Source organism: Pongo pygmaeus, chromosome 14 (assembly GCF_028885625.2).
Source record: "Pongo pygmaeus isolate AG05252 chromosome 14, NHGRI_mPonPyg2-v2.0_pri, whole genome shotgun sequence".
Lineage (NCBI taxonomy): Eukaryota > Metazoa > Chordata > Mammalia > Primates > Hominidae > Pongo > Pongo pygmaeus.
In genome coordinates this window covers 69433192-69459175 of record NC_072387.2, presented here as the reverse complement: position 1 = coordinate 69459175, position 25984 = coordinate 69433192, and the positions used below count along the sequence as shown (strand labels likewise).

General features: G+C 34.3%; 1 protein-coding gene across 16 annotated transcripts in view; it reads right to left on the bottom strand.

The window, feature by feature from the left end:
- TDRD3 (tudor domain containing 3) overlaps nucleotides 1-25984 on the bottom strand; it is a 178307-nt gene that overhangs the window by 14457 nt on the left and 137866 nt on the right. For all 16 annotated transcript variants that reach the window (XM_063650914.1, XM_054446130.2, XM_054446131.2 and 13 more), the window contains one exon: nucleotides 23529-23654. In XM_063650914.1, the coding sequence (XP_063506984.1) occupies nucleotides 23529-23654 (126 nt within the window). The remainder of the gene's footprint in view (nucleotides 1-23528; nucleotides 23655-25984) is intronic.

Genomic DNA, 25984 nt, shown 5'->3' with positions numbered 1-25984 from the left:
TCCAAAATGTGTCAGTTGGCTCAAAGATTTCCTTGAGAGATACTATATCACAGCATTGGCATGTAAGAGCTCAACCTCTTAAGTCAGATCTGAGTCTGGGTTTAGATTCTACCACATCATAGGCATGTTACTCATCTTTTCTACATCTTCGTTTTCTCATATAGATTAAAGTAATGACCTCAGAGGTTTATCAGGAGAATTCTATGAGAAATACCTAAAAAGAGCTTCACAAATAGGCAGTGTTGGCTATTAGTCTCAATGAAATAACTCTAAGTTAATAAAATATACTTCTATTCAAAACACATGAGTTTGTTTACTCACTTCAATTAAACTAAATAAGACTGATAGATTTTGCTGAAAATTAGGAACTTAGCTTGTTGTAAGTGTATTCTTCAAATTGCTTTCAACAGAAAAAAAAAAAAAAAAGCAAAAATGTCTTTGGAAAAAAATGAAAGAGCCAATGCAAGCAGAAAGGTTCTTGCCACCAGCTTAACTTTTATTTCTTCAGAGGTTCAAAAACTATTCACTAAAACTAATAATTTCATATAATTCATTTTATTGTTACCATTTTTTTGTTTTGGGGAGAGGTGGGGTGGCCTCTTTTTCTTCTTTTTTAATGTATAAAGAAAAAAGGGCAAATAGAACAAAAGGAGGAAAGAAATTAGCAAAGGTGCATTACTGAAAATGATCAATCAAAAGTTACAGACACTCTATAAAATCTGAGTATTTTAAGAGAAAGCAAAAAATAAATTAACATGATTAACGTCTTTGAACATATTGCCTTTAGCCTACACCCTTAAAATTTTAAGATATCCCATAAAAAGAAACCAGTTAGAAACAAAATTTTAAAGGTAGAAGTACAGCAATTATGATTAATAATGAAAAATGCATATGCCTATCTATGCCTATTGATATGTTTTCAGGTCAATGCCTGTAAATTATTTTTGCAAAAGCAACTACTTTCCCAAATATGCTAACTGAGTATGTTTTAGAATATTTTATGGTTAAGACATATGAGCACTAATCACAAGTGGTTAACTATTTCACTCTCTCATAGTTTATGTCATTTTTACATCTTAAATTGGTAGGCTAATATAAGATGAGTTAACGAATTCTTTCTCTGAGAGCAATGATTATATCATAATGCCAGAATGCTTTTAATGCTAAAACAGGCCAATGTATTTTATATATGTGACTGGCCAACAATACAGACAGATACAGTATGCCACGGACACCTATAATACAGATTTTTAAAAATCAGAAAAAAAGGGTCAGGTGCAGTGGCTCACGCCAGTAATCCCAGCACTTTGGGAGGGTGAGGTGGGCAGATCATGAGGTCAAAAGATCAAGACCATCCTGGCCAACACGGTGAAACCCCATCTCTACTTAAAATACAAAAATTAGCTGGGCGTGGTGGCGCATGCCTGTAGTCCCAGCTACTCGGGAGGCTGAGGCAGAAGAATCACTTGAACCCGGGAGGTGGAGGTTGCAGTGAGCCGAGATTGCACACTGCACTCCAGCCTGGTGACAAAGCGAGACTCTGTCTCAAAAAAGAAAAAAAAAAAAAAAAAATCAGAAAAAAAAAAAATCCTTCATGCCAAATTGATAAAATACAGGCCAGATCAATGCCACAAAAAAGTACTAAAACTTGGAGTGGTAGGAGAGATAATTATAATAAATGCTTGATATAATTGTAAGAAAAAATTTTTATACCAAATGATACAAAAATAGTTGTTTGCTGATGTTTTCACCCTCTTAATGAGAGTTAAGAAATATAAAAATGACAGGAAAAGAATGAAAAATTTAAGCCTTAAAGCAGGCAGGGCCCAATGTACCAAACACCATTATCACATTTAACTCCCTATTCATGTCCAACAACCCATAGTTTGTTATTTCTCTTCAGTGAAATATAAAGAAAACTATGGTTTACAAACCTTTATCAATTATCAGGCTGAGTACTAAAGCTATAGTTTCAGAAATGTGAGGTACTCCAGGAGTCACTGCTCTGATCTTCCCTTTAGCACAAAATTCATCCATGGCATTTCACTCAAATGGTGGCTCTGCCTCTTGCAAATAACTCTGGTGAAGGGAGCTCTGGCTTCCTCAGGCAGCCAACTCCACTGCTTTGCATCCTTCACTAGAAAGTGCAAATCTGAACTTCAGGAACTACTTTTTTTTTTTTTTTTTTTTGAGACAGAGTTTCGCTCTTGCTGCCCAAGCTGGAGTGCGATGGCACAATCTCGGCTCACCGCAACCTCCGCCTCCTGGGTTCAAGCAATTCTCCTGCCTCAGCCTCCCGAGTAGCTGGGATTACAGGCATGCGCCACCATGCCCGGCTAATTTTTTGTATTTTTAGTAGAGACAGGGCTTCTCCATGTTGGTCAGGCTGGTATCGAACTCCCGACCTCAGGTGATCCACCTGCCTCAGCCTCCTAAAGTGTTGGGATTACAGGCGTGAGCCACTGCACCTGGCCTCTGGAACTTCTATTTATATTTTCTTAAGTCTGTTTCCTTTGCTATATGAAAGATATTATTTAAAAATAAATATTCTACTTCTCCTTATTCTATTAATAAGAATTCTTGGTCAAATACCATTATTTCCAGAATCTCCACCATCTTGATCATCTTTTCCTTTACACATTTTCATAGTTACCATTCTGCATAACCTAGTACTAAGAATAACATTCCAAGTATGGCTTACTTGGAATACAATGCTATTATTTCTCATGAAGGTACTCTATTAGGCAATATACAAATCTATTAGGCAATCTGATATCTAATCTTGCTTTAATATTTTTAGTAGGTGCTCAATTACTGGTCACTCATATTGTGCTTGCCATCAAATGAAATGCTTACAATCTATTCCCAGATCTATTTTATTCTAAATTTATAGAGAATTATTTTCCCAACCTAAATACAAAGTTTTAAATTTAAGTATAGTTAAAGTCCATGTGTTAATGAAAGATATTATTTTGGCACAGTATTATTGTTGGTATATTCTGAAATTAACTATGTAATATTACATCAGGTATTTCTGAAAAGTTATTTTGGTGACTTGTCGGCCTTTATTTTTACAAACTGAGTGGAAGTTAGAAGACTACCATCTAAAAGGGTAACATCTAAATGGACAGCTGAAATGTACCTTAATCTTGAACCAAGATCCTATTGAATTTTAGAAGACAATAAAGATAGTCTTAGTGTAAAATTAAGTTCTTTTAGCAATGGAATAATAGGTTAAAAGAAATATGTTGGTTTTTTTTCCTGCCCTATGTAAAATACTTCTATCACCTTGAAAAGTACCAGCTGATACCTCTAACCACTACATTTTCTGTTCTCACCCTTATAGTTTGTGAGAACTAAGATTGAATGAACTAAATAATACTCATCAGAACAATTTATCACATATTGAGAACCAATTAATATGCTAAACATTTTAATAAACATTATTTCATTAAATTCATACAAAAATTCTCAAGTAGGTTTGTATCATTTACCTCCATTTACAGATAAAGTGAAGGTTCATGCTCTATGGTGTCACCAAGTCCTAAACCTGACTATCAGCTCTGCAACTTACTAGCTCAAAGATTTTAGGCAAGTTACTTAACAGCTCTGAACCTATATTTGTAGTTTTCCTAGTGTGTAAAGTAAACATATTAGTATTTGTTTTATAGAGATCCTATAGATATTAAATCAGTTAATGTACATCAAGAGTTATACACGGTGTCGAGCACACAATAAGCATTCCAATGGTAATCATGTTTTGAAACTCTAATCCTCACATTATCAACCATTTATACTACTTTACCTCAGTAAGTTAGTAGAGAATATATCATCTTGTTATATAAATGCTGATTTTGCGCAATATGCTTAAATGTATGAATTTTTGCTTACACTGAGATTTCAAAAGGTTCAGCATATTAGTAATTAGCTCTCTTTTAAAAAGAATTATTCTCTTTCCAAGCTTAGAAAACCTTCTCAGTCATTTTTGACGGTAGTATGGTTGAAGAAAGAAAAAGTATCCCCAAGATTTTCTACAAGAACAATAAGAGAGATGAACTTATTTCTGTCAACTTAGGTAAAGGAAAATTGGATGACATGTATCACCTGATTCAACTAGGACTACTAGATATATTACATTTTAGTGTAATGATTCTATTTCTAGGTTTATTGAAATTCATAAACCGTATTTTAGTAACCTGTAATTCCACATCTGAAACATCTGAGATGTTCAACAGAGGTTGGGGGAACTGATTACAATCTGGAGAGTAATTTGCTTATCATCTTACACAAAGGAAGAACATAATAAATGTATGATCATATCAAATATGTGTTATATTCTTCTCGTTCAAGGATGAAGCTATTTCTCCTTTGCTATTCAGCCGTAACTGAAACAGTGACAGCAAGAACAAGTTAGGAAAGCACGAAGTCTCTGTTATTAGAGTCACATATTTTCTTGGGTTTTCAAATAGTATCTTCCTGAAAAGTATTAAGACAATCAACTTTTTAAAAATTCTAAGTTTATCCATAAGATTATTTAAAGTGTGCCCCCCCTTTGTTGTGCCCCTGCCCCCAATGTAAATTGTTTATTAAAAAGTAGAGCAAACAGATCCTCCGGACAAACAGAAAGGTACACTGGAGTATCAATGATGATGTCTCTATTGTAAAGCAATGTGTAAGACTGGAGATTATTAATTAAGGCTCAAAGAGAAATAAAAAAGACTAGGAAAGTTCAAGTTATTCTAACAGTGTTGATAAGCTACATTCTTCAGAGTACAAAATGCATGGTACAATAGTCAAATTCACTTTCATTATCTTTGAATAAGGGCATGACAGTCTTTTAAAAGCTGCTCTGAAGTGAGGAGGAAAAGCCTGTCCAGGGTTAAACACTAATTTATGCAAAACCCAGGTTTTGACAAGAATCCTGCTGATGTCAAGCAGCAGGTACAGACAGCAGGACTGGCTGAAAAGCTTTGTGCCAGAGCTAAAACGAAAATCACTGATTTATGAAGGCTGTTACAAACTGTAGGATTTCAAAAGTGTGAAGGAAAATGGTTTTCATAAAGAAAAACCTGAAATCTTTATAACTTTGCAACCAATATTGTTATCTTAAAGGAGCATGGTTCTTTCATTCTGTGAGAAAAACTAGTTTACTTTAAAAAGAGTTGTAGATTTTTATATTAAAACTACATTTTAAGATTTCTAATATAAAACCTCATTATATTAGTAACATTGTGATATAGTTTGACTCTGTGTCACCACCAAAATCTTTTCCCAAATCTTATTCCCCACATGTCAATGGAGGGACCTGGTGGGAGGTGATTGGATCATGGGGTCGGTTTCCCCCATGTTGTTCTCGTGATAGTGAGTGAGTTCTCGTGAGAGCTGATGGTTTTAGCAGTTCCCCTTTTGCCCTCTCTACTGCCACCTTGTGAAGAAGGTGCTTGGTTCTCCTTTGCCTTCTGCCATGATTTTAAGTTTCCAGAGACCTCTCCAGCCATGCAGAACCGTGAGTCAATTAAATCTCTCTTTTTTTTTTTATTTAAAAAAAATAAATTACCCAGTCTCAGGTAGTATCTCTAGAGCAGTGTAAGAATGGACTAATACAGAGAATTGGTACCAGCAGAGTGGAATACTGCTATAAAGATAACCTGAAAATGTGGAAGCGACTTTGGAACTGGGTAACAGGCAGAGGATACAACAGTTTGGAGGGCTCAGAAGAATACAGGAGGATGTGGGTAAGTCTGGAACTTCCTAGAGACTTGTTGAATGGTGTTGACCAAAATGCTGATAGTGAATGATGATTTAGGGTATCTGGCTGAAGAAATTTCTAAGCAGCAAAGCATTCAAGAGGTGACCTGGCTTATCCTGAAAGCGTTCAGTGATCTACATTCACAAAGATATGGTTTGAAATTGGAATTTATGTTTAAAAGGGAAGCAGAGCATAAAGGTTTGGAAAATTTGCAATGTGAGCATGGGGTAGAAAAGAAAAACCCATTTTCTGGGGAAGAGTTCAAGCCAGCTGCAGAAATTTGCATAAGTAACTTGTTAACAGCCAAGACAATGGGGAAAATGTCTCTAGGGCATTTCAGAGATCTTTGAGACAGCCCCTTCCATCACAGGCCCGAAGGTCTGGGAGGGAAAAATGGTTTGTGGCTGGAGGGCCCTGCTGCTCTGTGCAGCCCCAGAACTTGGTGTCCTGCATCCCAGCCACCCCAGCTCCAGCCATGACTAAAAGGGGCCAAGATGCAACTTGGGCTGTAGCTTCAAAGGGTGCAAGACCCAAGCCTTAGCAGCTTCCACGTGGTGTTGGTCCTACAAGTGTACAGAAGACAAGAGTTGAGCTTTGAGAGCCTCCACTTAGATTTCAGAGGATGTATGGGAAAGCCTGGATATCCAGGCAGAAGTCTGCTGCAGGGACAGAGCCCTCATGGAGAACCTCTACTAGGGCAAATCAGAGGGGAAATGTGGGGCTGGAGCCCACACACAGAGTCCCCACTGGGGCACTGCCTAGTGAAGCTGTGAGAAAAGGGCTGCCATCCTCTGGACCCCAGAATGGTAGATCCACCTATAGCTTGCATCGTGTGCTTGGAAAAGCCACAGGCACTCAACACCAGCCTGTGAAAGCAGTCATAAGGGCTGTACCCTGCAGAGCCACAGGGGTGGAGCTGCTCAAGGCCTTAGGAGCCTATCCCTTGCATTAGCATGCCCTGGATGTAAGACATGGAGTCAAAGGAGATTATTTTGGAGCTGTAAAATTTCATGAGTGCCCTGCCAGGTTTCAGACTTGCATGGGGCCTGTGGCCCCTTTGTTTTGGCTGATTTCTCCCATTTGGAATAGGAACATTTACCCACTGCCTGTACCTCCATTATATCTTGAAAGTAACTAAGTTGCTTTTGATTTTACAGGCTCAAAGGCAGATGGGACTTGCCTTGTCTCAGTTGAGACTTTCGACTTGGAATTTTAAGTTAATGCTGGAATGAGTTAAGACTTTGGGGAAATGTTGGGAAGGCATGATTGGTTTTGAAATGTGAAAAGGATATGAGATTTTGGAGAAGCCAGGGGCAGAAAGATATAGTTTGGCTCTGTGTCCCCACCCAAATCTCATCTCAAATTGTAATCCCCACATGTCGAGGGAGAGACCTGGCGGGACATGACTGAATCATGGGGACGGCTTCCCCCATGCTGTTCTCATGATAGCGAGTGAGTTCTCAGGAGAACTGATGGTTTTAAAAGTGTTTGCAGTTCCTCATTCACTGTCTTTCCTGCTGCCTCGTGAAGAAGGTGCTTGTTTCTCCTTCGCCTTTTACCATTTTGTAAGTTTCCTGAGGCCTCCCCAGCTATGCAGAACTGTGAGTCAATTAAACCTCTTCTTAAAATAAATTACGCAGTCTCAGGTAGTATCTTTATGTTGACAGCAGTGTGAAAATGGATTAATACACATTGAAACAGAAAAGAAAATTTTAACAGAAAAAATAAAAGGAAAAGGAATTAGTCTAAAGAAAAGGGTGGTGCAAAGAAGCAGTTTGGGTTTACTTTCTAGAGAGGTAATTTGGAATGGATACTCAACTCCTGATCTGGAAATTTCAATCAGTGGCTGCTGCTGCAATTAAGGGGCAACAAGCATTACTTTCAGGAGGTGAACAATAAAAGAGACTGTTCTTTCCAAAGCCTTAAAGGAAAACAAGAGAAATGGAACCAGCATTAATTAACAACCTGTGTGCCAAGCATTTCAATCATCCAATGACCTAACAAAATATTTACTGAATAATTCTTATGTTCCTCACAATAATCCTGTGAGGTTACATGTTTTTATAGGTATTTTCCATAGAAGAAAACAAATCTAAAGTTAACAAATATTCTATATCTTTCCCAAGGTATGTGGACTCTAAAATTCATGCTCTTTCCACATATCCCAGTGGATACAGAGGCTAGAGAAGAGAATTAGACTGACCACATTAAACTCTTAAAGGTTTATATAAGTAGACCAAAAGGAAGGGTTTTCCATCTCACTCGCATTTTAAATACATAATGAAATTAGTAAAACAAAGTAGATATAATTTATATGCTACAGTTCTTACTGTCAAACACAAATTAACCACAATACTTTCTACTCTCAACAGACAGAAAGAGCTATCCTGAAATGGCTGCAGTATCCATAAGCAGCTCCTATACTTAAATGAATTAATGTAAGTAAAAGAGCTTAGAATAATGTCTGGTACAAAGTTGAGTGTTCAATAGTTCAATAAAGTGAGCTTTTACTATTACTTCACAAATGTAAAGTTTTATTTTTTATAATGCCAGGTAACAACATAAACAGTTTTTCTTTTATTGGTTTGAGTAAAGCAATTTGACTATTTTATCGCAGTGAGTTAACCTAACACAAAATGCAAAACTAGCTCTTAACTGGCACTTTACAAAGTGATTTTACAATTCATCTAGATTACTTGACTAATGTAATACTGAAAAGAGACTAAGAATCTTGTCATTCACAAAATGTTCATTTTTCTTCCAATGAAGAAAGGAACCCAGAGGCAATCTATTTACTAAGACAAATCCTACCAGTTTATCAAATACAGTCATCATTTTTATAAAATTCATGCAAGATAAAGTTTTTCACTCTTTTCGTATCTACAGACACGGAGCATTAACTCCTCCAAGAACATGACTATTTAGAAGAAAAGTGTAATAAAGCAGTAAAATTCACTAATACAAATATTTTCACACCAAATTCTTCACATTACTACATGTTCTGAGACATTTATCCTCAAAGGCTTAGATGAATACAAATAATTCTGTTCTGTATACTTCATTGGCAATTTCCTAAATTTACCAAAGAATTTATCACTAGAATACATTTTTCAAATGAGATGTTCATCAATTTCATAATTTGATAAACCTCATAGTATTGTGTTTCTTCATTTAATGAGTGTTATAACATGCAGTGGCATAAACTTTGAAACAGACTATTTTTCTAAGCTCTCTCTACTCTTAGTGACACACTATAAATTGTTTAGGTTCTTTTTTGAACATTTACCAATATTTTGGCATGGTACCAATTAGAAAGAGATCAAGTGTTCATGATGCAGGCATACTATTCAATGCCACAAGAAGATTATTATATGGTAGTTTACAAATTAATTATATTATCATAAGAGTATGTTCTTAATAGGATTACTTGGTTCCCTATTTGGATTTTGTTTTATAATTCCACAGCTATAGTGGACAACACTTTATAACTGTCATAAAAAAATACGATGAGCACTAAAAAAAATTTTTCTCATTTAAAAGTGTGCTCCATGTTAGAAAAATCTCTTTTCATAAAATGGTCAATAATAGACAGATAAGTCAATAGGTTAAGCCTCATGAGATTAAACAAAAGTTTAAACAAAATTATTTTCTACCTTTTCTTACTTTCTTTACTGAGATAAGCCCCCAAAGGAAAAATTTAGTAAATATCACAACTTTTTAAACACTGATATCTCTCACGTTTGTCCATGTACACATACACGTGCACACACACACGTGTCTTAGAATGCTCAAGTATATAATTAACATTTCAATCTATTTAACGTATTAATATCTGGCAGAAAGATGGCTCTAGAAGGCCTGAAACATTGTCAATATTTTTAGGATTATATTAATGTTACCAGCAGAAGCTAAAACCAGCTTTATAGGGCATTTTCCAATACTGAATTTTGCTGACATCCTAGGGCAATAATGTAGTCACTATTATGACACAGATTTTCAAATGGCAGGTTCTTAATGAGAACCTCTACTGAAAATGGGCTGAGGGGGTTAACTGTTACCAAACTTTTCTTGCAGCTAGAAACTAATAATGATCTGTCACAACATGTTTCTATTTTAATTTTGTTTCCTTTTACTTTTTAAAAGTAAAATGTAATCCAAAATTACAGAACATTTATAAAATTGAATACACATACCCAGAGACTTGACTCTAAAACAACCACTACCTTGAGTGTCTTCTCATTCAAGCTATAAATTGCTTTTAATCACTTATATATATTTCTCATACAGCCTTTGTAATGATCTTTTTTATCACAGGTGTATAATAGTTCATCCAGCAGATGAATGACAATTTACTATTCTCCTACTGTTGGATGCTTAAGTAGCTTCTGGTTTTTCACTACCATGATAATCCTACAATGATAATCTCCCAGCAATTAGCTTTTTTCTTCTACTATTTCCCTAGGAGACATTAGCAACTATGGAATTACTGGTTTAAAAGTTATGAACATTTTTAAGTGTTGGGAAAAAATAATCAAAAGGATCATACTAATTTTCAGCACCATCAGCAATGTATAAGAGTATCCATATCACTGCATCCTTGCCAGCATAAGTATTATAATTTCATTTTTTCCACTAATTGGTAAACTTAAAAGTGTATTTTACTGTTTCAATTTGCATTTGATTTCTACCATATTTTCCTCTAATTTTTAGTTATGAAAGATGACACTGCTACTTCAGCAAGAAACCATATTGAGCATAAGTGAATGGTTCAAGGCTTAAAAAAACAAAATAAAAAAATCTTTAATAATGTAATCTAATCATGATATGAGTAACTGTTATTATGCTCCATGGTAATTAGGCATTAATGGCAAGCAGCTCATGTAAGTGGCTATTATTACTATTATTTACAGATAGTCAGACCAAGCATTCTTAGATTGTTGGAGAGGATTGGAACAAGTAGAGCGACAAGCTCTTCTTATGCCCTCATAAAAATTCCTTGATCAGAACCCAGGTGTGATCCAGAAGGCAAGTGCTCTTTCTTCCTTAGCTGCAAGCACCCTCTATAAACCGAGCACCCAATAAAGACAGCATTTTAAGTTTAGTTTGGCTGAGGGTGGGCTAGGACTTAATTTCTGAGAAGCTGAGGCAAATCAGATAATACTCAAAGCACTGACCAAACAAATAGCCACCAAATTCCTTATCTCTTCTCTCTGCTATACTCCTCAGGTTAACCTTTCAGTGAGACCTCTGAAGAACTTTTAACTCTGAACTATTTCCATTTCCTTTCCCACAGAGAAAATGAATGGACTAGAGGCACATTTATATAACCATCTTCCCAGTCAACCTTACTAACTAATGGAGCAGTGAGCTAAGAAACAGGATTCAAGGCACTTCCCTCTGCCAAAATCTTTCTCCTCAACACTGTCTGAATTTTCATGCATTAGAGATTCTTTGATGTTTCTAAGCACATAATTCTGAGAATATTAAAGAAGAAAGGTGAGAGTGGGAAGGTTAAGAAGGGGTCATAATAATCCACTCTCTATAGTGAAGATTAATTTAATCAACTGGGTTTTACATTCTTAGAATACTTAACTGTTAATCAGACAGAGGATAGAAATAATATTTTCAATATGAAGAGGAGATAGGGAGAAACAAAAGTAGTTAAGTCATTCTGGCTTGCTTTAAAAAGGGATATTTGAGGACAATAGACTACAGAATAGGGGAGAAGAAGGCTAAGCCCATGATAATAAGAATTTATATTTCTACAGCTCTTGGGAGGTTATAGAGCACATTTACATAGATCGTTTAATTCTCACAACAATCCTGTACTGAAACTGGGACCCAGAGATATTAGGTAACTTACCCAAAGTCACATAAGTAGTAAGTGGCAGAGCCAGGACTCGAACCCAGGTCTTCTGACTCCTCCTGTGCATTTCCAGCTCCCCTGGAGCTGAAGCAAGGGCAAAAAGGGAGGTGGAAGTAATTTGCCCAAGACCAGCCTTGCCCTCTCCCCTTCTCTCAAAGGCCAAGCAGAGCAGATATTCACCTCAGAGATCCCTTTTCACCAAATCCTTTCAGGATAAAGCACAGTATCTGAAAATGTTTTCCAGCCTTGGGTCCAAGAATGGCAAAAGTGGTGAACAATGTCATGAGATTTTTTTTGGTTATACTTTGCCATTTATGTGAAATTCATTGGAACCTCAAAGTATAGTAATTCTCATTTCAGAATATAAAACATTTTTTATAATGAAAATTATTTAAAGCAGTTTGCTTAAAAATTTTGCTTAGCAGTTTCTGCCAAAACTTTGAAATTATTTTGAAAACTGCCTAAGAATCAAGACACCAAATCTACCTGTAGCCCGGTATGACCACTTTTTTCCTATCTTAATCATGTTCTCTCAATGACTATTTCATGAATGTAAGTATAGTCATTAGAATAGATAGGAAATTCACATATTCAGTCTTTTCATGACCACTTTAAATATTTTCAACACATAGGAAAGTGTATCATCACCACCTTGAGATGTAAATTTTTTATTTATTTCTAAATTATGCCTAAAATTTTTTAATGTAGCCTTTTATAATTAAACTTCTATAACAAAATTTAGACTTTCTAGTCTCTAGTTCCTTACTTTTTCTTAAATGAATTATATATTTTAATTTCCCATCTTAATTACTTATGTTTCTAACGAGTTTTAAATGTATTTAATGAGAAATTTTATTTCCCTTGCTAATTTCTAAAGAATACAATATAAATGGACTGGGCATATGATCAATATTTTATCATTTCTAGATCTTTTTGTAATAAGTTCCAATACAAGTCAGTCTCTAAAAGTCTTTCCATTTATGAGAACCACCACCAGTATGGCCAAGTACAAAGCAAGCATTTACAATAATCAGGGCATACAAAAGATCAACCAGGTATGTCAATGTATTTGTGCCCAAAGCTTTTAGAGGCTTTCTAAACTTTAAATGATGCTCTATTTATTCAGACTTCATTTGAGCACTAGTCCTGTTTGAGTTGGAAAATATGCAACCTATATAAAAGCCACATGACACGCATAAGATGAATAAAAAGGTAAACACTCACATAGAAAACAAAATAAAGGAGGAAGAGAATGAGGAGGAGGAGCTTAGATAAAGAGAAAGAGAGAAACAGAGGGAGAACAAAAAGAGAATAAACAGTTCACCTAAAATAGACTGAAAATTTAGAGTAAGTACCAATACTCTCAACCCCTTGATATGTCTCCTTTTTCCATTTGCTTTAATACTTCAACTTCATATTCTAAGAATCTAATCAAGTCTAACATTCTTTTGGGTACTGATGGTCAAATTCATGATTTTCTAATAATAATAGTTATATTATCTGATCACCTTAAGAGAAAAAGATACATTTGTGTACATTCTCCACATTATTTTCAGCCTTATTAAGTCTTTTCAAGATAAGATGGTCCACTAGTGTCCTAAGTCATTCATTAAGTGGTACCAAAAAAATGGTTACCAACACTTAAAATTACATGTCCCTAAATTTTACGGTTTGAATCATACTGAACTAAAATTAAACTGACTTCTAATATCTTGTTTTGTATAATAAACTCTTTAATAATCATGACCAAGAGGGTTGACCCTAATTTCCTAATTACACAATCTGGGAAAAGTGAGCATAATCAGACATGATAAAAGATGCGAATAAAAGGTTGTTAAATAGAAGTTTTTGAAAAGTCAATATTGGGCTTCCCAAATTACTTCCTAAATTATCTCATTTACTTAACATGCTGTTATCATGTAAAACTATAATCAAGACCCATGCCAGCAATGGTTCCCAGACTGGTATCATCTCAGTGTCATGGTAGCCTTAACAATATTAGGTGGCTTCTGAAGGGAAGAAAACATATCTTCTACTTCTCTTATATCCTTTTAATCCCTTGAGCATATAGACCAATCTCTTTTTCTAAAGTAGCTTTGGTACCAAAAGAACTCAAAGAATATTTGTTGAAAAGCTATCATATTAAACTGTCATGTACAGGCTTGGTGTCTGAAGAAGGACTTTTCAGTAATAAAGGTGACCACCAGGAGTATACCATCATTCAATAAATAATTACTGATCTCCTTCCACTGTTTTAGCTAACAACCCAGTTCATATACTAACTTAAAATTCTGATAATATCAAGATTTAAAAGAGAAGGTACTAATAGTATACATCTGTTGATTATTTATAGAGTTCCTTTGCATGAACTCACTTTGCGATCTCTCAAGTGAGCTCTGGAGTTTGATATGGAGTATCACAGCTCATCTGATTTATCAACTGGTATCAGGAAAGTAAGAATAGGAGATCAAGAGCAGTTAAGTACTAATAAGAGTTTGTTTTATAGAAGGTTCTGAATAACAAGCTTTTAATGAATTAATATACTATTCAAAGGCTTCAGAGACAACACAGTAGCCTATTAATAAAAGAGCAATATAAATGTTGATACAAAGTAGAAATTGTGGTCTTTTAGGAGGCCTCTTCTCCATTTAAAAATGTACACATACATAATGGAATTTACTAGTTTTGACAATTTTTTCTTTTCTTTTTTTCCTTTCTTTTTTTTTTTTTTTTTTAAGAGATATGGTCTTGCTTTGTTGACCAGGCTGGAGTGGAGTAGTACAGTCATAGCTCACTGCAAGCTTGAAGTCCTGAGCTCAGGCAATCCTCCCATCTCAGACTCCTGAGTAGCTGGGACTATAGGTTCGTACCACCTCACCTGGCTAATTTTTTTTTTTATTTTATTTTTGTAAAGTCAGGGTCTTGCTATGTTTGCCCAAGCTGGTCTCAAATGATCCTCCTGTCTCGGCCTCCCAAAGTGTTGGGATTATAGGCATGAGCCCCCATGCCCAACCCAACACTTTTTTTGATTTAGTAGCCAATGCTAGCTTAACGACAGAAAAAAAAAAAAAAGGAATTTCAGGTTTTGGCTTAGACTAGATTATTGTGGAATAACAAATACAAAACCCAAAGAAATGATGAAAATACCTCACTGCTGGGACATATAAACTTCATGTAGGTTATCAGGTAAGAATCACAAAAAAAACCAGCAATATTACAAAAACGATAATGGGAGTCTTCATAAATAACAATTTCTGAAAGTTAATACATAAAAGTTTCCAGAATTAGTTAAAATAAAATTAAAAGATCAGTGAGTTGTATATAATTATATGTAAAATAAAATCTTTATTTGTATGCAATAAAATAGTATTACTAATGGCACAAGTACTTAAAACGGACAGAATTTCAGGAATATATTTTGTCTTCTACTCACAGAAAGGAAGAGGCTTGGAATGTGATTGAGGAAAAATTGCTATTTATATATTTAATCTCTATTAATAACATAAAAATACCATATTATTAGAGGTTTGGAAATTCTAAAACAATGTATTCCAGAGATAAATCTTTACCCATGTTATGGATGAGAAATTTAAAAACTAGAAAGATAAAAACAAATAATTAAGATGGTTTCCAAGTACTTCCTGTAGACATTATATAATAGGTTCTATACAGGAAAAAAAAATTCCATGAGAAAATAACTTTGTGAAACACATACATTATATATCTCCCTTGGAGATTTAAAATACATATTAACTTGTTATTGACTCAAAGAAGTCCTGTAATCAAAAAATGTACTTAAATTTTTTTAAATCTAGATTTTCCAAATTTGTTTAACCATGAAGTGGAACTAATGTCCTCAGAACATACTTTAGAAAACCCCAAGCAGGGTGGATGAGGCAAGAATAATTATGTACAAAAAAAAATAACTTTTGTATTCTTATGATGGTCTGGGTTGTTTACTAGAACCTCTTCATTATGTTTACTCTTATTAAACTATATGAGTTTTTTAAGGCAAATAAAATGTACTCACTGTTGTAGTACTTCCTTTCCCTTCTGAATGGAGCTCTCAGCCAATGACAGGCTACTAAAAGAGTTATTTCAAGCCAAAATGTAAAACTCTTGCCAGTGGTTCCCAAGTTTAATGGAGCTGGAAGCTCTATAATACCAGAATATTTCTCACAGGGAAACAGAACAACTCCACTCTTTTACTAGAGGTATGACAGTGAAACCCATTATACACGATTCTAGAATAAACAGCACAGGTCCAGTAAAGTTCAATAAATTAAGATCAGTAGTAAGGGTAGCCCATATACATCAAAAGATACCACTCACCAGAGGTAAAAAGAAAAAGAAATCTAAAAATTAAAAGGCCAAAAGGATATAATGTTTAGGAAACAATGGAAATTGAGAGATGACTCATAAGACGCTAAAAGTAAGACTAAAGAGAAATAGTATTAAGTAGAGACATACATAGGATTTAAAAAGAGAATGAACAACTGACAACTCATTATGGTATGCAATCAAATATGTATCATAAGTCCACTTTTAGTCCATCACCATCAAGGTTCACCATCACTGACTATAAAAGAGAGAAGCTGCACTGAGGGAGTTCCATCTGAAAGGGAATAAAGTCTATGGTAAAATGAGCAATATTATTTTTCTGCTTTTCTAGATGCAGATGAAAGAAGCTCAGAAATTCATCAGAAACTGAAACAGGTGTGTGTATTCAACAAGGATGCCTTTTCAATTTGTACAAAATCTTTAAAATATATTTACATGAGTGTCAAGATACATGCCCAATAGAAGACTAACATCTCTGAGACCACAGAAATAAGACAAAACAAAAATATCCTTCAGATCCACTTATTTTACTACTTTATTTCCTGTGCACTGAGTATATTAGCAAGTCTTCTACATATATTTGCAAAAGAATGGTAAAATTCAGTACAGTCTAAAATTAAAGCTTTAAAATTATCTATAAGTAAAGTAAATGAAAAGATAAAATTTGCACTTCCAGGAGAACAAGTTTTAGGACTACTGAACCAAAAGTATCAAAGGGAAAAAAATAAGATCACCTGAACAATTCCAGCCCCATTCAGTTGTGGCTCTCACCCATGATGCTTCCTTAAGACTATGCTGAAGGAGGCCAGGTGCGGTGGCTCACGACTGTAATTCCAGCACTTTGGGAGGCTGAGGCAGGTGGATCACCTGAGGTCCGGAGTTCGAGACCAGCCTGACCAACATGGAGAAACCCTGTCTCTACTAAAAATACAAAACTAGCCGGGCATGGTAGCGCATGCCTGTAATCCTAGCTACTCAGGAGGTTGAGGCAAGATAATTGCTTGAACCCAGGAGGCAGAGGTTGTGGTGAGCCGAGATCGCGCCATTGCACTCCATCCTGGGCAACAAGAGCAAAACTCCGTCTCAAAAAAAAAAGACTATGCTGAAGGAAAAATCAATCTATTATATAATATTGGATATACATGAATGAAAAATCAATCTATTCTATAATATTGGATATACATGAATGAAAAATCAATCTATTATATAATATTGGATATACAGGTAAAGTATCATAAATATACTTCTTAATTAACCAATGCCATATATTCAGAAGTCCATACTTTAGGTTACCATTAATAAAGGGGAGATTTAGGTGATAAAAGATTAATATAATAGCTTCTGGTATTATTCGCGTATACCAAAAAAAAAAAAAAAAAAAGAATGCTGTGGACTGAGCAAGGTGGCTCACACCCATAATCCCAGCACTTTTGGAGGCCTAAGCAGGCGGATCAGCGGAGGTCAGGAGTTCAAGACCGGCCTGGCCAACATGGTGAAACCCTGTTTCTACTAAAAATACAAAAATTAGCCTGGATAGTGGCGGGTGCCTGTAATCCCAGCTACTAGGGAGGCTGAGGCAGGAGAATCGCTTGAACCCAGGAGGCAGAGGTTGCAGTGAGCCAAGATCGTGCCACTGCCCTCCAGCCTGGGTGACAAGAGCAAGGCTCCATCTCAAAAAAAAAAAAAAGAAAAACAAAAACAAAAAGAATGCTGTAGATTTTTCAAATAGTTATGCTAACCTAATATTTAATATTTTTAATCTAGCATTTTCCAAATTTGTTTAACCGTGAAGTGGAACTAATGTCCACTTAGTAATAGTTAAATAATTTAAGGCTTAAATTATTTTATGAATTGTAATTAAAGTTAGAAACAGATGCATTATTATTAAAATAACTTTAAAAAGAGTGACGGCATGTGTTAGGTAATATCCTGTCATGTTATTTCACTTTGGGATTTACTTCACCATCAGAAAAATGAAACATGAAATAATAACATAATCTATACTTTCATTACTCAATAAAGGAAAACTCAGAATACCCAGAAACCTTTTAAATATGTTTTTACATATAGTTTAAATAGATCATAATATGTTATTATCAGATATTAGAGTTCAAACAATACTTTGTACAGATTATTAAAATAGCATATTATTTTCTTAGTATTAATTTAAATGGTCAATTAAAATGTCCCCATTGAATAATATAGCTAGATCAAAACTAAACCTCAAGTTTTTCATAATATTCCATTAGGCTTAGCTATCACAAACTGAATTTGGATTTAAGGGTTAGAAATGAACAAATTTTAAGGTAACATTTATGCATATGGAATACATTTATGAATAAATGCTCTGTCCTTCTGTGTCAGCAGTTTTTATATCTCCAGCAAAGTGTTTTTGTATAATCCGCAACCTCCCACAAAAGTGGTAAAAGGCTGGGTGACAGATGAGGAAGAAATAAATAAAGCTCCATCTAACACAACCAAACTTTACTAAAAGAAAGCTTAAACATACTGCATGCAATCCCTAAGTTCCATGAACCATGATTTGAAAATTATGTTCTTAAATGGGGCTAAACTAGCCATACGGTTTCCTTCTGGTTTACTGTTGTTTATATTGCAAAGAAAATGAGCACTGCTCACATGGCGATCTCTGAAAGTTTCCCAAAATATGTGTGGTAGAAGAAGATGTATTTCAGTGACCTTAACCAGTAAGTATGAAAAATTATAACTGCTAACTTATTTAAGAACTTATCAGTAAAAATGAAAAATCTTCTGGACTAGGGTCACATAGGTGCTTGTATTGTTTACTAAATACTAATTGGCAAAACCACACTGTTACATAATTCTAATCCTCCTTTGAGGTCAATGGTTTTTATAAGAATTATCCTTTTTAATATCTACTATGATATTTTATTATCAAATAAAATTAGATGGAGCCTAATTTTATAACTATGCCATTAAAATTACTAACACGACCTATATCTAGGACTCATTTTAAACTCATTACTATATGTATCACAACTCTCCATCACCCTCCTCATTAGAATTATGGAAGGTTCTATTTTTCTTTTTAATATTATAATAGTGATGGAATAATTTATAGCTTCTTCTTAATATTATTGGAATTCGAAAAGGTAACTTTCAAATGTGCTTCCCAGGATGACATTATAAAATAAATTGTATACAAAGTTACTTCAAAACTAAAACTTGAGATTGATAGTTCTTCATTTTAAAGTATGCTAACATGAAAATATATATAATTATCATAAAAAAAGAATGCAAACCCTCCTAAAAACAAATTTTACTTTTTAAATAGATAAAATATATAAGAACTTTTTAAAGAGATACAATTCTTTAAGTTATGCTTTCTTCTTCCACATTAATTTTATCTTTAAACTAATATGGAATAATAACCTATAATTATTTAAATTAAAACTTCAGTAAGTAAGATTTTCTCTGCTCGTATTTTGTTTAAAGCTTCAAGAAGAATTCAGACCCTAATTAGATATTTCAGTTTGTTTCATATAATAAAAACTATGACTTTCTTATCTTTGTGCAGAGGGCAGGGATTTTTGTGTTTTATAGACTTACATATACCCTCACCTAGAACAGTGCCCAACACCTAAGAGATGTACTAGATACATAATGAAGATTTGTTGAAAAAATGAGTATTCTACAGAAAAACACTTAAGATAGGATGATCACCTAAAAGACAATAACAATTTGCCTATCACCTTCCAGAATTACTGGCCAAGATGATGTATATTGTATGTTAAGGTCTTAGAACTAACAACTACCTACACAATAATCATTTTTCTAGTTGAAATAATAGCTGAACAATGATCATTTCCTGATACCAAGAAGCAGATACTATGAACTTTTAAAAAGAAAGTTTAGATATCAGCACACTGTGAAACACTTCTTAGGATATAAAAGTCTCAATATAATTCAGGTCATTAATATATATGGAAAATGAGGACCCAACAATGTTTTCCCAGGTTTAGGAGAGCAATTCAGAAGCAACAACACAAAAAGTTTGCCTGACCAGCAGCACCAAATTGCCTGTGGCATCTTTTTACCGGTTTCCAGGAATTCTTTTAGAGTTTAAAGGAAGCAATTTGGAAAGAGCCTGTGGGAAACACAAGTAGCAGGTTTTCTTTGCCCCTAATGTTTTCTCATACAGTGGTAGGAAATAGAAAATAATCTGTTTTTTTCCATATATAATTTTACTAGTAAAACATGAGACTCCATAATGCTTCATTTACTTTGCTAAAATAAAAAAAATCCTACAATGTTCAAAGAACTCATTTTTTGAGATAAATAAGAGCATTTATCCAGTTAATAATGAGCTGTGCATCTCATGTGTGTTAACTAGAAAGTTCACTGTAATAAAGACATCAAATTAAGATAGAATACCTTAAGATAGCCAAAAAAAAAAAAAAAATACAGGTGAAATCTAGCTAGAACAAATAAACCAGGGATGACAACAAAAGTTTAATGAATCATTTTGAAGATAATTAGTATTTAATCATAATCAAAACACACATTTTGGCCATATAAATGTGTACTCAAAGACCCCAACATTAATACTTTCAAAATATTTCAAAAATATACTCCCCGAGTATGTTCTGGAAGTAAAAATACATATCCACACGAAAAGGAGAAATAAATATTTGTTCTACTGACAAATTTAAGGCAAATAATTTCTAAATTTCATGAGAAAAACATTAACACTTAAAGTATTAACTTGATTTTTATTTTAATTTTCCATACAACAAGCTATTAACTTAGTCATCGAGTCACTTCATATATCATGCTTTTTATTTAATGATTTATGCTTATACTTTTAAAAGACAACACAAGCAACTAATTTTTTACAAAGGCTTTTGGCTTATATGCAGGCTTTTTTGACTGTTTTTCTGCAAACTAGTTTAAAAAAATATTCACTAAATGATCACTGCTACATTTAGGAAAACAAGAGTTTTCCAAAATCTTGTGGCAATACAAACATAAATCTTAATGAAAGATACAATACCATTTCACAATAAAAAAAATTGTAGTGCACATATACAGTGCACAAGTTAAAAAATTAAAAACTCCACAATCCATAGTGTAATTGTGCTAAGGCCTCTCTAACCATTTCCCTGCAGCTTTGCAGCCCTTTAATTTTTCTAGTATGAGTTATCAGTTACAGTTACCTTCTTATTGGTACAGTGAATGTTTTGTTTTTTGATAATTTTGTACATTTTTGACTTAAAACTTGTTACAGTTTCCTCTTACCAAAATTTTTAAAAAGTACTCAAAGACCCCAACGTTAACACTTTCAATACTCTCAGGGGCTAAGAGAATTCTATATTAACTCTACATTGCATGTACTGACAGCAACACAGACTATATTTCTTCAGGGTTTTTTTACATCTATATGCACACAAATAGCTTTTAAAATAGAAATAGGTCGAGATATGTTAAGCTGGTGGCCTCTATATTTCGAGGAGATATTTCTCTCAACTAAGTTGATTATTTATGCAGATAAAGAAGAAAGGCTGATCATAATGTGCATGATCCAGAGATGTCTGTTATAGTAACTTATGCAAATTCATAAAACATCAACAACCACTTGATTATAAAAGTAGGAGAAAAGAAATACCAGAATCTCCAAAAGATTTAGTGATTCTATCCTGCTTCTTTCTGTAAAGTATTTCAAATATTTTATAAAAGATTTCTAAGTTGACTACAGAAAAAGAAAATAGGTTAATAAATGACATAATAAAGGATAAATATTCACAAATAAGTAGCAAGAATATGAAAGTATTGCTGTAGTTCAGAACAGAATCATTAAATGAGTTGTACACCTGATAAATTTATTGTCCAGCTAAGTTTATACAGACCTAAAATCAAGGATAAAGCAATGAGGACTCTTAAGGGAGAAATAGGAAAAGTCACTGACTGTAGAAAGAAAATGATCACTTCAGGACCAAACACCTCTGAATAGAAGGGCTACAGTGAGGAATAAGAAATGTGCTCATCAGCTATGGCCACCCTGGAACAGCAAAAGGAAGGAGAGAAGAAACCATGTAAGAAAACTAAATTTTTCTTTAGGGAGAGAAAATTAATCTCTTATTAAGTCTTCTAAAAAGTAAGAAGTAAATAACATAAGAACTGTATTTTGAATCTTTGACTGCTATGGCTAAAAACAACTGGGAACATAATAAACAGCAAACCAGGACTCAACTTCTAGAAATACAGATTCAATAAATAATTACTTTCATCATCAAAACTAGATTAAAATGTGTGTATTAATGGAAAAGAGAGAATGAAAATAGCCATCATATGAGAACCTCTCAGAAGAGTAAAAATATAGTCACACCAACTTTCTCCAAGAAAAGAAAGATGTAAATTAGATATTGATGATTTGGAGTTAGGCAAAGAGCAATTAAAGTTTAGAGGATAAGAGTTAGGGAAACGATCTCTTAATTAAACATATGAGCCATTAGTAATCTTATGTTGTAAAAGTTGGAATAATAAATTATCCAGAAAATAATTTCTCTAGATCAAAAAGGCAAAAAATAAAGATCCATGGCCCAAAACATTATTACTACTATTAGGTTTTTTGTTTTTCTGTTGTCATTTTATTTCTCTTTTTGGAAGGTAGAGAAGGGGTACCACTGAAGATATGACAGAAAAATTTTAAAAGACCAAAACTAAAAGCAGTTCATGAGAAAACAATGTACCCTTCAATGATGAAGGTTACTCTGGATGATATAATTTTCTAGAATATTTTGCTATTTTAGGAAAATACCAACATATTTGTTGATATTGGCTTATAACAATAAATTTATTAACAGCTACTCACAAATTAAAGAAATGAAAGAAGTACGAAAAACTTCAGAGCTAATTCTAATGTCTTGTATTTCTGTTTTGCCTAAATGTAAGAATCAATCTATATAAAATCACATAAGTTCTTTATAAAATGGACTCCATGAGTCAGTAAGTTCTAAGTTACATCATCAAAGTTATCACACAGCTTTGACATAACATTTGGTAACAAAACTACTCCAATAATTAGCAAACAGATAATTTATAGTTAATCTGTACATATATACGTCAATATATATGCAGTAAATGCAGTGTAAAGTCATATATAACTTAAAGTGTTTTTTTAAATTTTACCTGTAACTAAAATAATAAATGATATATGCACATCCAACAGAGATTTGAATTTGACAGCTGCTGGACATAATTTAGTAAAATTCAAAGTAACAAACTGGGAAAAAAACAAAATATGCATAAAAACCCATTTCACATGTACAAATTTTTGGCAAACATGTAAATAAGGGCACCTATTTCCAAAGCGTAAGACAACAAAACATTATACAAGAAAAGTAATTCAATGCATTCATTTTTATTGTAGTTCAGTGTAAGCATTGAATTAAAATCTTACTTTAGGGGTAGCCAGTTATAAGTAAATTCAAAATATTATTCCACTTGCACATTTTGTAAGGCTATCTAATTCTTTAGAGCTATATATTTTCTTCAAAATAGTTTATGCCTTTGTACAGAATATGTATCACGTACCCATGCCTCTGTTTGAATGGGCTTGATATTGCTCAGTAGCACCTCTTCATAGTTTCCGTAGTCAATGAATTTAACAACTGCTGTCATACCCGAAGAATGGAGGGCTTCAACTTCTGCCCGGTAAAACTGAGGAGGCAAAAGGAGTTTTAAATATGACAATTGGTATTGTCTATAAAGGGCAATATTTGAGGGAAATGTAAATTCTTAAAGTGTTCCAATGTGTAATATTCTTTAGAAGGAAACTTACCTTTGGAACCCTTTTGACTAACATTAGTAAGACAATTCTTTTTTTATTTTTGAGACAGGGTCTTGCTCTGTCGCCCAGGCTGGAGTGCAGTAGCAAGATCTTGGCTCACTGCAACCTCCGCCTCCCCAGCCCAAGCGATCCTCCCATCTCAACCTCTCGAGAAGCTGGGACTACAGGTGTGTGCCACCACACCTGGCTAATTTTTTGGTATTTTTTGTAGAGATGGGGGTTTCACCATGTTGCCCAGGCTGGTCTCAAACTCGTGAGCTCAAGTGATCTGCCTGCCTTGGCCTCCCACAGTACTGGGATAAAAGGTGTGAGCCACTGCGCCCAGCCAACAATTCTTATATACTAATCAGAATATATAACTACAGAGTAATTTATTTTAAAAACAGAAATATCTGACTAAAAAAAAAATTGCAAAAAAGGCGGCTCATTGCTTCAGTCATCACAAGCGGCTAGAATGAAGTAGGAATGTCAGTCAAGAAGCTAAGCCCATCACTTAGATCCAGTATTTATAGGATTAAAGACATTGCAAGTCCGGAGGCTTATCAGTTTCCTTAGTGTTAGCCAGCTCTAAGAACTGATGCATATTAACAAACTCATAAGGAACTGATTTACTTAATAACTATAATTTTATCTACTTATTTATTTCTATTTATTTCTAGAGACAAGTTCTCACTCTGTTGCCCAGGCTGGAATGCAGTGGTGTGATCATAGCTCACTGAAACCTCAAACTCCTGGGCTTAAGTTGTCCTCTTGCTGCAACCTCCCGAGTAGCTGGGTCTACAGGTGCATACAACCATGCCTGGCTAATTTTAAAAAATTTTTCATAGAGACAGGGTATTGCTAGGTTGCCCAAGCTGGTCTCAAACTCTTGGCCTCAAGTGATCCTCTCTACTTGGCCTCCCAAAGTGTTGGGATTACAAGCATGAGCCACTATGTCTGGCCAATAACTACAATTTTAAAATTTATCTGTTAAATTAACTGGGAATAGGTCATCTGATTGGAGCAATCTTTCAGTACAGATCATCCCATTCAGGACAGAAATTGTAGGTCTGAATGTTGCTTAGTAAATGTGAAATGGACACAAAAAACAAATTGCTCTTAATGTTTTCTTCAAGCTAGGGTATTTGAATACTCTGAATACTCTGTTATAGTATAACACTTTCTACTCTAATAGCATCTCTCTTTTTTTTTTTTTTTTTTTTGAGACAGAGCCTTCCTTTGTCACCCAGGCTGGAGTGCAGTGGTGCAATCTCAGCTCACTGCAACCTCTGCCTCCCGGGTTCCAATGATTCTCCTGCCTCAGGCTCCCGAGTAGCTGGGATTACAGGCACATGCTACCACACCTGGCTAATTTTTGTATTTTTAGTAAAGACAGGGTTTTACCAGGTTGACCAGGCTGGTCTCGAACTCCTGACCTCAAGTGATCTGCCCGCCTCTGCCTTCCAAAGTGCTGGGATTACAGACATGAGCCACTGTGCCCAGCCAATAATAGTATCTCTTAAGAGGTTCACTAAAATTAGAAAATGCTAAAGGCAACAAAAATTAATATTTTTCACATCCTTCTAAAAAATGAGTTACCCTCAAAATAGTTGGTTTTTAATTAGTATATTTAATATTACAAAGGTATTAAGTGAATCCACGGTGTTTCCTTTCCAGGTCTGAATGTTAGCAAGTTTAGAGACATGCTGCTGTACTTTTCCTCATCTTAGAATTCTTGTTATACCTTCCTATCTCTCCCCTCTTCCTTTATTTCTTAGCCCCACACTTTTGTGTTCTGTGAATTGTTCTGAGTTGCCAAATTATGCCAGTTCAGGTAAATTAAACAAACACTGAATCATGCTATATCTTAGCATGACTAAGATATATGTATTTTTGACTTATCATATTTTCAACTTATGATGGGTTTATTGGGATATAAACCCAATAAAAATGCTAAAATCTATATTTATTCTACCAGTGAAGACTTTAACTAGAAGGAATGACATGGTCTAAGACCAGGATCACAGTGGTGGCAATACTGAGGACAAATTTAAAAGGAATAAAGTTTCAGGCAAGGAAACTAATATGGAGGTTGTTGTAATATTCCAGTTGAGGAAAAAAACAGCTGAACTAGTTTAGCAGTCTCTAGGAAGAACTTTCCAGAAATTCCCAAATTCTCCTATGGAAATGAAGCTAGAAAGAAGGCAAGATATTGTGAGGA